Here is a 12621-nt window from a genome sequence, read left to right on the forward strand (position 1 = left end):
TGGGGGGTCCCTGTCCCCATGGTCACTCACAGTTGGGGGGTCCCTGTCCCCATGGTCACTCACAGTTGGGGGGTCCCTGTCCCCATGGTCACTCACAGTTGGGGGGCTGCGCCGCTGCCGCTGCCGCTGCCGGGGGCTCGGGGGGCGGCTGCGGGGGCAGCGAGGCGCGGAGCACGTCCATGCGGCACGTGGGGCACGTCTGCTGCCGCTGGAACCACGAGCGCAGGCAGCTGCAGGGTTAATTAACCCCTCGTTAGCACCTTCGTTAATGCCATCCCACAAAATCCCCGCTGCTTTATTCCCCTGGCGGTAATTAACCCGTTAATTAACTCCCCTCTCGTTAGCTGTTGGAACCCGAGACCCTCCGTGTCCCCCTGACCCTCCAATGGAATTTAACCCTTCTCCCACTAATGAACCCCTATTAATTAATCCTCAATTAACTAATAGCTTCGTTAACCACCACTGTGGTGCTGGGGATTGGGATTGGGATGGGATCGGGATCAAGAGGGGATCAGGATTGGGATGAGGACTGGGATCAGGATTGGAATTGGGATCAGGATCAGGATTGGAACTGGGATCAGGATCAGGATTGGAACTGGGATCAGGATTGGGATGGGATCAGGATCAGGATTGGGATTGGGATCAGGATTGGAATGGGATCAGGAACAGGACTGGGATCAGGATCAGAATTGGGATTGGGATCAGGATTGGGATTGGGATGGGGTTGGGATTAGGATGGGATCAGGAACAGGATTGGGATGGGACCAGGATTGGAATTGGGATCAGGATCAGCATTGGGATTGGGATCGGGATTGAGATCAGGATTGAAATTGGGATCACGATTAGGATTGGGATCAGGATTAGGATTGGGATGGAATCAGGATGAGGATTGGGATTGGGATCAAGATGGGATCAGGATCAGGATTGGAATTGGGATTGGGATCAGGACTGGGACTGGGATGGAATCAGGATCAGGATTGGGATTGGGATCAAGATGGGATCAGGATTGGGATTGGGATTGGGATCAGGATCAGGATCGGGAGTGGGATCAAGATGGGATCAGGATCAGGATTGGAATTAGGACCAGGACCAGGACTGCCATTGCAGGCTGGCAGAACTGCGGCGGTGACACCCCAAAATCCCCCAAAACCACCCCCAAAACCAGCCTAAAACCACCCCAAAAAGCCCCCAAACCACCCCAAAATGCCCCAAAGCCCTGGGATTCCCGGCAGGAGCACCTGGTGTGGAAGATGTGGTTGCAGGGCAGGCGCTTGGCGCCCGTCACCATCTCCTCGCGGCAGATGATGCACACGTTGTCCATGGCCTGCAGCTCCTCGGCCGTGGCGTCGGGGTACCTGTGCCAGGAGAGGCAGGGCTGCTCCCAAAAAACCCAGAGCTGATCCCAAAATCCCACAGCTGATCCCAAAATCCCATAGCTGGTCCCAAAATCCCATAGCTGGTCCCAAAAATCCCACAGCTGATCCCAAAATCCTATAGCTGGTCCCAAAATCCCAGAGCTGATCCCAAAAAAACCCTACAGCTGATCCCAAAAACCCATAGCTGCTCCAAAATCCCACAGCTGATCCCAAAATCCCACAGCTGATCCCAAAAAAACCCTACAGCTGCTCCCAAAATCCCATAGCTGGTCCCAAAATCCCAGAGCTGATCCCAAAAAAACCCTACAGCTGATCCCAAAAACCCATAGCTGCTCCAAAATCCCACAGCTGATCCCAAAAAAACCCTACAGCTGCTCCCAAAATCCCATAGCTGGTCCCAAAATCCCAGAGCTGATCCCAAAAAAACCCTACAGCTGATCCCAAAAACCCATAGCTGCTCCAAAATCCCACAGCTGATCCCAAAATCCCACAGCTGATCCCAAAAAAACCCTACAGCTGCTCCCAAAAACCCCACAGCTGCTCCCAAAATCCCACAGCTGATCCCAAAAACCCCACAGCTGATCCCAAAAAACCCACAGCTGCTCCCAAAAACCCCACAGCTGCTCCCAAAATCCCACAGTCCTTCCCAAAACTCCCGCAGCTCGGGGCAGTTTAGGGGTAAAAGGGAATTTGTTCAGTGGGTTTTGGTTGAATTCCCAAAGGTGCCAAACGCTCCCAGCTCCATCCCAGCCCCATCCCAGTCACCCAGTGGGGCCAGGACCATCAGACCTCTCCCAGGATTTGGGATTTTTGGGATGAACGCTGGGTTTTCCCAGGATTTGGGGTTTTGGGATACAGATGCAGGGTTTTCCCAGGATTTGGGGTGGATGGATGCAGGGTGTCCCAGGATTTTGGGTGTTTGGGATACATGGGTGCAGGGTTTCCCAGGATTTGGGTTTTTGGGATACAGGGATGCAGGGTGTCCCAGGATTTGGGGTTTTTTTGGGATACAGGGATGCAGGGTGTCCCAGGATTTGGGTTTTTGGGATACAGGGATGCAGGGTGTCCCAGGATTTGGGGTTTTTTTGGGATACAGGGATGCAGGGTGTCCCAGGATTTGGGTTTTTGGGATACAGGGATGCAGGGTGTCCCAGGATTTGAGGTTTTGGGGTGGATGGACACAGGGCTTTCCCAGAATTTGGGGTTTTTGGGAGGAGTGGCACTCACAGCGTGTTCATGTTGCGGATGGCCCGGCGGGACATGATGGCGTCGGTGACGGCCTTCTTGAACTGCCTGGAGCAGAGCGGGATCGGGATCGGGATGGGGTCAGGATCGGGATCAGGACTGGGATGGGATTGGGATCGGGATCTGGGTGGGATTGGGATTGGGATGGGATCAGGATTGGGATCAGGATGGGATCAGGATCAGGGTCAGGATGGGATCCCGATCAGGGTCAGGATGGGATCAGGATCGGGATCAGGATCAGGATGGGATCAGGATCAGGGTCAGGATGGGATCCCGATCAGGGTCAGGATGGGATCAGGATCAGGATCAGGATCAGGACTGGGATCAGGATCAGGACAGGATCAGGACTGAGATCAGGATGGGATCAGGATGGGATCAGGACTGGGATCAGGATCAGGATGGGATCAAGATCAGGATGGGATCAGGATGGGATCAGGACTGGGATCAGGACGGGATCAGGACAGGATCAGGACTGGGATCGGGATCAGGACGGGATCAGGATCAGGACTGGGATCGGGACTGGGATCAGGATCAGGACTGGGATCAGGACTGGGATCGGGACTGGGATCAGGACTGGGATCAGGACTGGGATCAGGATCAGGACTGGATCAGGACTGGGATCAGGATCAGGACCGGATCAGGACTGGGATCAGGATCAGGACCGGATCAGGACTGGGATCAGGACTGGATCAGGACGGGATCACAGCCGCGCGTCCCCGGGCCGAGGGCCTCACCTCATGGCCAGGTACATGGGGCGGATGGCGAAGAGCGGGAAGGTGTGCACCTTGATCATGATGGTCATGAAGGCCATGTAGAGCAGCACCTTGATCAGCCCTGCGGGGACACCGGGCGCGCTGGGGACAGCCGGGGACCAGGAGGGACCCCAGGGCACCTGGGCCAGCTCTGGGACAGCTCGGGTGACAAGGTGGGACCCCAAAGCCACCTGGGCCAGCTCTGGGACAGCTCAGGTGACAAGGTGGGACCCCAAGGGCACCTGGGCCAATTCTGGGACAGTTGAGGTGCCCAGTTGAGCAAGTCTCAGCTGACCAACCAAGGCCAGTTGAGCACCACCACCACTTCCAAGTCTTCACTGATGACCCAAACCCAGCTGAACACCAAAACTTTGAGTGTTCATTGACCAACCCAGACCAGCCAAGCACCACCAACACTTCAGATTTTGGTTGACCAACAAAACCAGTTCAACCCCAGCACTTTGGGTTTCGGTTGACCACCAAGACCAGTTCAACACCAGCACTTTGGGTTTTGGTTGACCACCAAGACCAGCTGACCACTTTGGATCATCGTTAATGAACAAAAACCCATTGGAAACCAAGACTTTGAGTCTTTGTTAGTCAACCAAGACCAGTTGAACACCAAGACTTTGACTCTTCGTTGACCGACGATCAACTGAGCACCACCAAGACTTTGACGCTTCGTTGACCGACGATCAACTGAGCCCCACCAAGACTTTGACCCTTCGTTGACCAATGAAGATCAACCAAGCACCACCAAGACTTCAGCTCTTCTTAGACCAACCACGGCCACCTGAACACCCCCAACACTCCAACTCCTCGTTAACCAACGCCTAATTGAGCTCCCCAGGCCCCCCACACCGCCGCGGTACCGGTGAAGAGCTCGGTGTAGAGCATGAACACGGCCTTGTTGTCCCAGGGGTTCTCGTTCTGCAGGTCGACGGAGTGCAGCACGTACTTGATGAAGATGGTCAGCACCATGGTCATCAGGATGGCGTACTGGGGGGGCGACAGGTGCCACGTGGGACGTCCCGCCCCCGCGGGGACCCCGGGGACCCCCTGGGACCCCCCACCCACCTCGAAGCCGAAGACCAGCTGGACGGAGGCGCCGCGGGTCAGGATGCTGTGGTAGGCGTGGCTGACGAAGAGGAAGTCCAGGATTCCCAGCAGGAACATCAGGGCTGGGAAAAGACCCCGAAAAATGAAGGGGTCCCACCCTGGGGAGCAGCTCTGGGATGGGGGGTCCTACACCCCACCACTAACGAGGAGCTTAATTAGCAGATTTTTCCACTCACAGCCACTCCTTGCAGCCTCCCGCCCCCCAAAACCCCAACATTCCTTCAAAATTCCATCAAATTCCTTCAAAATTCCATCAAAATTCCTTCCAAAATTGGTTTATACACCCCCAAATCCCATTTTTCCGATTTTGGGAATTACACCCCCAAATCCCATTGTTCTGATTTTGGGAATTACACCCCCAAATCCCATTTTTCTGATTTTGGGAATTACACCCCCAAATCCCATTTTTCTGATTTTGGGAATTACACCCCCAAATCCCATTTTTCTGATTTTGGGAATTACACCCCCAAATCCCATTTTTCTGATTTTGGGAATTACACCCCCAAATCCCATTTTTCCACCCCATTTTGCCATGGATCTGATCCTTGTTTTCCCTCCACGGAGCTCGTTAATCCCCCCAGTCACCCCCTCGTTAACGAGCCGCTGCTGATTAGGGTAATCGGGGTTATCAGGCCCCAGCACGCTCGGCTGCCCCGGGCAGTTCCCCAAAAATATGCAAATGAGGAGCACTCACAGACGATTCGGAAGTGGAAGAGCCACGAGATGTTGGGGCTCCTCTCCATCTGGGCAGGGGAGGAAAATTCAGTTTTTCACTTAAAAAATGGGGTTTGGGCCCCAAATCCCATTGTTCTCATTTTGGGAATTACACCCCCAAATCCCATTTTTCCACCCCATTTTGCCATGGATCCAATCCTTGTTTTCCCTCCACGGAACTTGTTAACCCCCCCCAGCCACCCCCTCGTTAACGAGCCGCTGCTGATTAGGGTAATCGGGGTTATCAGGCCCCAGCACGCTCGGCTGCCCCGGGCAGTTCCCCAAAAATATGCAAATGAGGAGCACTCACAGACGATTCGGAAGTGGAAGAGCCACGAGATGTTGGGGCTCCTCTCCATCTGGGCAGGGGAGGAAAATTCAGTTTTTCACTTAAAAAATGGGGTTTGGGTTGATTTTGGGCTGGTTTGGGTTAATTTTGGGTTGGTTTGGGGTGGTTTTGGGTTAATTTTGGGTTGGTTTGGGCTGGTTTTGGGTTAATTTTGGGGTGGCTTTGAGTTATTTTTGGGGTTGATTTCAGGTTGGTTTGGGGCTGGTTTTGGGTTATTTTTGGGGTGGCTTTGGGCTGATTTTGAGTTGGGTTTGGGTTGGTTTAGGCTGATTTGGGGCTGGTTAGAGCTGATTTGGGGTTATTTTTGGGTTGGTTTAGGCTGATTTGGGGTTATTTTTGAATTGGTTTCAGGTTGATTTGGGGTTATTTTTGGGTTGATTTCAGGTTATTTTTCGGGCTGCTTTCAGGCAGGTTCTGGGTCGATTCTGGCTGATTTTTGGGCTGGTTTCAGGCTGGATTTGGGGTTTTTTTGGGCGGTTTTTGAGCTGTTTTCCCTGCTGCCAACACTCACAAAATCCACACGGTCCTCGGCCAGCCAGTGGAAGCACTTGAGGAAGAGGAGGAGGGTGAAGAGGGCGACGAAGCGCGGGCTGAAGTCGTCCCTGAAGACGGTGAAGGCCAGGCAGGTCTCGGTCACCGCGTACCACGAGCGCTCCAGGAGGTGCTGAGGGACAGAGTCAGGGGCAGCCCCCCAGGCTGGACCCCAAAACGGGGCCCAAAAACCCTGGGGGTTCAAAATTCACCCCAAAACGAGACCCAAAAACTCTGGCAGTTCAAAATTTGCACCAAAGATCTCTTGGGGTTCAAAATGCCCACCCAAAGTGGAACTGGGAGATTCTCAGGGTTCAAAATCCTGCCCTAAAATGCATCAATTCTTCCCCCAAACAGCATCAAAGACATTCTGGGGTCAAAATTCATCCCAAAACGGGGCCCAAAAACCCTGGGGGTTGAAAATTCACCCCAAAACAGGACCCAAAAACCCTGGGAGTTCAAAACTCACCCCAAAACGGGGCCCAAAAACCCACCCTGGGAGTTCAAAATTCACCCCAAAGCGGGGACAAAGATTCTGGGGGTTCAAAATTCACCCCAAAATGCATCAGTTCTCCCCCCAAACAGCACCAAAGACTTTCTAGCTCCATAAATTCCTCTCAGAATGGCAACAAATCCTCCCAAACGGTACCAAAAACCCCCCTAAATCAGCACCAAAACCTTCTGGGATCCAACATTCCCCCCAAAACAGCACTAAAAACCTCCTGGGGTCAAAATTTCTCTCCTAAAACAACAGCAAAGACATTCTGGAGTCCAAAATCCCCCCTAGATCAGCCCAAAAGCCCCTCTGGGGTCCAAAATCCCCCCTAGATCAGCCCAAAAGCCCCTCTGGGGTCCAAAGCTGCCCCCCAAATCGCTCACCTCCATCTCGGCCGCGCGCAGCTGCCCGAAGAAAACCTTGCCCATGAACTTGCCCAGCAGGAACACCAGCACAAAAGCCTGGATGTACAACACCTGCAGGGCCAGGAGAGCCCAAAAAGCGTTTCTGGGGACAGCCTGGGGGGGATCTGGTACCCCAAACCCACCCTGGGGGGGACGGATGGGGTGGAACTGCTGTCCCCAGGGGGGTTCGGGAGCGCCTCAACCGCTGCGCCTCCAAAAGCAGAAGTGAGGCAGCGTGGGCAGGTTAACGAGGGGTTAATTAGGGGTAATTAACGAGGAAGAAAGCACTCACGGCCATGCTGGGGCTGGACTTGGTGAGGTACACCACGGTGGGGTAGAACTGGTGCTTCAGGTAGTAGGCGTGGGCCACCACGGCCGTGGTGAGCGCCAGGCTGCCGGCCATGACCAGCGCCGTGCACAGCATGGCCTCGGCCTGGAACAGCCAAAAAACCCCAAAATAACCTGGATTGAACCCCAAAAATAACCTGGATTTAACCCCAAAAATAAACCCAAATTCAGCCATCAGGCTCCCACCATGCACAGCATGGGCTTGGCCTGGAACAGCCAAAAATGGTGATTTAATAATCCAAAATAATCCACATTTCACCCCAAAAATAACCCCAAAACCAGGGCTCAGGCTCCTGCTGTCACACCCAGCACGGCCTCAGCCTGGAGCCCCAAAAAGCAGGGGTTTCTCCCCAAAAGCAGGGGTTTCTCCCCAAAAAGCAGGGATTTCACCCCCAAAAGAAAGGATTTCTCCCCAAAAGCAGCCCCGTGTCCCCCCACGGGTTGAGGCTGGCCCAAAGGCGATTATTTTTTTGCTCGTTAACGATTCCTGGCAGCGATAAAATGAGATTTCTTTTCCAGCTCTCGGTCCCCGCTGGCAGCGCTGGCTCCTGTCCCACACTGGGGTGGCACCTGGTGTCCCCCCGGTGGCACCTGCGTGGCACCAGCCCCGCCAGGAGCCCTCCCCGTCCCTCTGTCCCCTCCCTGTCCCTCTGTCCCCTCAGGGCTCCAGGTCCCCTCACGCCCCTCTGTCCCCGCAATGTCCCCAAACCCTCAGCTCCCCCCACGTCTGTCTGTCCTCCCCGTGTCCCTCTGTCCCTTCCCTGTCCCCCCTCAATGTCCCCAAACCCTCAGGGACCCCTCAGCCCCCCCCATCCCGCCTCACATCCGCGTCCCCTCCTCCACAGGAACCCCCAACTGTCACCGCTCCCTCAGCCTGCCCCGAGCCCCCCCTTTGCCTGCGGTTCCTCCTGCGGCTCCTCCCGCCGCCCCCCCGGTGTCCTGCCCGCCCCCAGGCCCCGCTGTCGCCCCCGGCGCCCCCCGGGACTCACCGGGCCCGACCCCGCCTCAGCCCCCCCAGCCCCGGCCGCTCCCACACCGGAACCGCCTCAGCGCGCGACACCTCACTTCCGCCCGGACCGCACCACCTGCTGCCCGGGGGGGGAGACCGGGAGGGGTTCACTCCCAACCTGCTCCCCCCACCTCGCCCCCCAGAGCAGCTCCTCCCTACAGAGATCCTGAGGAGCCCCCTCGTTCTCCTCTGCGAGAGGAGTGTGGGAGGTCGGGACCCCTCTAAACCCTGAACCGCTGGGCTCCCCCCCTGCGCGCCCGCGCTTGGTACGCTCCGAGCGGCCCCTCAGCCGGCGCGGGGGTGGGCGGGGACGCGCAGGGTCCCGTGGCTCGCGTTCATTGGCCAGGCGCGGCGGGGCTCGGCCAATCAGAAAAATCCCCCGCGCGACGCCGCTCGGCCGGCGGCTGTTGCTAAGGGAGGGTCGCGACCCCCTGAGCCCCTTGAGGCCGCCCAGCACCAGCCGGGTTTGGCTCCTCTCCCCGATTCTCTCGTCCCGCGCGTCGTGTCCGCAGCGCCTTCCCCGACCCCTTCCCCTCACAAACCCCCACAAGCCGCCCCTCCCTTCACACTTCTCCCCTTACGGCGCCCAGCCAATCAGCGACGTCTCCTTTGCGCTCCTCATCTCTGATTGGCTGATATCGCCATAATAGCGCACGAGTCGGGGAGGGAGGCGTAGCTTATTTAAGATCTGACTTCTGATTGGCTGGCGGCTCGGCATCGCGGCCTATAGGAGGCGGGACCCGGGAAGGGGCGGGGCTAACGCCGCTGAGGCGAAGGAAAAAGGCGGGAAGGCGCCGGAGCTCCTGAGGCGATTTTGCCGCCACCAAAAACTCAATTCAGCATCTTAAATTTTACTAAAATATAACAAATAATCATAGCTTAAACCTCAGAGAAACCTTTGATCCTGCGCCATGAGTGAGGCAGAGAGGTACGAGCCCGAGTTAAACCGGTGCTCACGCTGAGCTTTGGGGATTAAACCCTTGCTGTGGTTTTGGGAGGATTTAGGGCTTTTTAGGCATTAAAAATCTTCGGGTTTGGGGGCTTTTGGGGTCACTTGAAGGTTTAAGGGGGTTAAATGCTAATTCTTGTTCTGGGGGTCTTTGAGGTACCCCCCAAACCGGGCGAAGCCCTCCCCTCACATTCCAGACCCCCAAACAGGGCGGTTTTTTCCCCAAAAATGATTTTCTGGTTGTTTTTCTCCTCCCCAGGAGGACACCGTGGTGGAGGATCTCTGACAAGGTCAGTCCTACCAAAACCGCTTTTTCATTGTCTTTTTTTTAATAAAAAATAAAGTTTTTGCCTGAATGGAGGTGTTTTTTGCCTAAAGCAGCTGTTTTTTCCCCATTTTGCAGGACCTGCTGGCCATGGCGCTGCTGGCTGCCCACGAGCGATGCAACCCCCGGCCCTGTGAGTCCTTAATTAACGAAGCCCTGCCTTAATTAGCACCCTAACACCCTCCCAGCCACGTAGGGGTCTTAACGATGCCCCCAATAATTAAGTGGGGGGCCCTAATTAAGCCCCTGTAATGAACTGGGGGGCTCTAATGAAGCAGGGGGTTCTCAGGATATTCTTGCTAATTAAATGCGGGGCTCTAATTAAGCAAGGAACCCTAATGACGCCTCCATTAATGAGGAGGGAACCTTAATGACGCCCCGCTAATGAAGTGAGAAGCCTTAATGATGCTCCTGCTAATGAAGTGGGGGCTCTAATGAAGCCCCCCAATGAAGTGCTAATGAAGCAGGGCCCTAATTAACACCAGAGGTGGTCAAACCCCAAACCTCAGAGTCCTGCTCCCAAATTGCTGCAGATCCCATTACCCAAAATCCGTGATTCCCACCCAAAATCCCTGATTCCCATTACCCAAAATCCCTGATCCCACCCAAAATCCCATTACCCAAAATCCCTAAATCCCATTACCCAAAATCCCTAAATCCCATTACCCAAAATCCCTAAATCCCATTACCCAAAATCCCTAAATCCCATTACCCAAAATCCCTAAATCCCATTACCCAAAATCCCTAAATCCCATTACCCAAAATCCCTAAATCCCATTACCCAAAATCCCTAAATCCCATTACCCAAAATCCCTAAATCCCATTACCCAAAATCCCTAAATCCCATTACCCAAAATCCCTAAATCCCATTACCCAAAATCCCTAAATCCCATTACCCAAAATCCCTAAATCCCATTACCCAAAATCCCTAAATCCCATTACCCAAAATCCCTAAATCCCATTACCCAAAATCCCTAAATCCCATTACCCAAAATCCCTAAATCCCATTACCCAAAATCCCTAAATCCCATTACCCAAAATCCCTAAATCCCATTACCCAAAATCCCTAAATCCCATTACCCAAAATCCCTAAATCCCATTACCCAAAATCCCTAAATCCCATTACCCAAAATCCCTAAATCCCATTACCCAAAATCCCTAAATCCCATTACCCAAAATCCCTAAATCCCATTACCCAAAATCCCTAAATCCCATTACCCAAAATCCCTAAATCCCATTACCCAAAATCCCTAAATCCCATTACCCAAAATCCCTAAATCCCATTACCCAAAATCCCTAAATCCCATTACCCAAAATCCCTAAATCCCATTACCCAAAATCCCTAAATCCCATTACCCAAAATCCCTAAATCCCATTACCCAAAATCCCTAAATCCCATTACCCAAAATCCCTAAATCCCATTACCCAAAATCCCTAAATCCCATTACCCAAAATCCCTAAATCCCATTACCCAAAATCCCTAAATCCCATTACCCAAAATCCCTAAATCCCATTACCCAAAATCCCTAAATCCCATTACCCAAAATCCCTAAATCCCATTACCCAAAATCCCTAAATCCCATTACCCAAAATCCCTAAATCCCATTACCCAAAATCCCTAAATCCCATTACCCAAAATCCCTAAATCCCATTACCCAAAATCCCTAAATCCCATTACCCAAAATCCCTAAATCCCATTACCCAAAATCCCTAAATCCCATTACCCAAAATCCCTAAATCCCATTACCCAAAATCCCTAAATCCCATTACCCAAAATCCCTAAATCCCATTACCCAAAATCCCTAAATCCCATTACCCAAAATCCCTAAATCCCATTACCCAAAATCCCTAAATCCCATTACCCAAAATCCCTAAATCCCATTACCCAAAATCCCTAAATCCCATTACCCAAAATCCCTAAATCCCATTACCCAAAATCCCTAAATCCCATTACCCAAAATCCCTAAATCCCATTACCCAAAATCCCTAAATCCCATTACCCAAAATCCCTAAATCCCATTACCCAAAATCCCTAAATCCCATTACCCAAAATCCCTAAATCCCATTACCCAAAATCCCTAAATCCCATTACCCAAAATCCCTGATCCCACCCAAAATCCCATTACCCAAAATCCCCGATTCCCACCCAAACCCAGCCCTGGGCAGGCTGGGATAACCCTGAAAGCCCAGACAGAGCCAGGGCAAAGAAATCCTCAAAACTGGGGATTTTACCCCTAATTTGGACCCCATTCCCTTTTATTTTGTGTGGAATTTGGGCCCTTTTTGGGTGGAAATTTGCCCTTTTTTGGTTTGACCCCAAGTTCGTCCTCTTTTTTTTGTTTTTTAACCCTAAATTTGGTTTCTTTTTGCTTTTGGCCCTGAGCTGGGCTTTTCTTTTTTTTCTAATTTTTCCCTAAATTTGGTCCTTTTTTGGTTTTGTCCCAAATTTTGCCCTTTTTTTTTGTTTTTGGCCCAAAACCCCTGGAATTGGGGCTGCTCCACACCTGATTTTGGGGAAATCCTGCTGGAACTGGGGCTGTGCCACACCCTCAATGCCCTTTCTTTGGTTTTTACCCAACCAATTTTGGGTTTTTTTAACCCAACCCCCATTTTTGCTCACCAGTGTCTCTTCCTGCCATCCCAGCGGGTGGTTTGGGGTGATATCTTCTGGTTTTTTTTTCCATTTCTGTCTTATTTCTCACCCAAACTTTTCAAAATTGCCCAGAATCGCTGCTTTTCTCCCCGAGGCCCCTCCTGCCTCCCCGTTTTTGGGGGAGAAATGTAGAAAATGGGCAAAAAAATGTAGAAAACGGGCAACACGTATTAAAAACTCCTTAATTTTAATTTCGTTTTTTTTCTTCTTTCCTGTGGGAAAAATGGTAAAAAACAAATTAAAAAGGGGGAGTGGGATCTGACTTGGGGGGAGAGAGGGGGGCTCACAGTGAGTGTGTCTCACACACCCCAAAAATGTCCAGCCCCCCCCAATGTCCCCCCTGCCCACCCC

The 12621-nt window shown here is 52.8% G+C and overlaps 1 protein-coding gene across 1 annotated transcript in view; it reads right to left on the reverse strand.

The window, feature by feature from the left end:
• Positions 1-8836, reverse strand: part of SYVN1 (synoviolin 1) — a 10775-nt gene extending 1939 nt beyond the window's left edge. The window contains exons 1-11 of the mRNA XM_041479691.1: positions 8324-8836; positions 7279-7419; positions 6966-7058; positions 6067-6219; positions 5517-5565; positions 4451-4554; positions 4246-4372; positions 3356-3455; positions 2604-2669; positions 1239-1355; positions 97-230 (exon numbers count right to left, since the gene is read on the reverse strand). Coding sequence (XP_041335625.1) covers positions 97-230; positions 1239-1355; positions 2604-2669; positions 3356-3455; positions 4246-4372; positions 4451-4554; positions 5517-5565; positions 6067-6219; positions 6966-7058; positions 7279-7410 — 1075 coding nt within the window. The 5' untranslated portion in view covers positions 7411-7419; positions 8324-8836. The remainder of the gene's footprint in view (positions 1-96; positions 231-1238; positions 1356-2603; positions 2670-3355; positions 3456-4245; positions 4373-4450; positions 4555-5516; positions 5566-6066; positions 6220-6965; positions 7059-7278; positions 7420-8323) is intronic.
• Positions 8837-12621: the final 3785 nt, after the last annotated feature.

Source organism: Pyrgilauda ruficollis, unplaced genomic scaffold (genome assembly GCF_017590135.1).
Source record: "Pyrgilauda ruficollis isolate IOZ18807 unplaced genomic scaffold, ASM1759013v1 scaffold498, whole genome shotgun sequence".
Classification (NCBI taxonomy): Eukaryota; Metazoa; Chordata; class Aves; order Passeriformes; family Passeridae; genus Pyrgilauda; species Pyrgilauda ruficollis.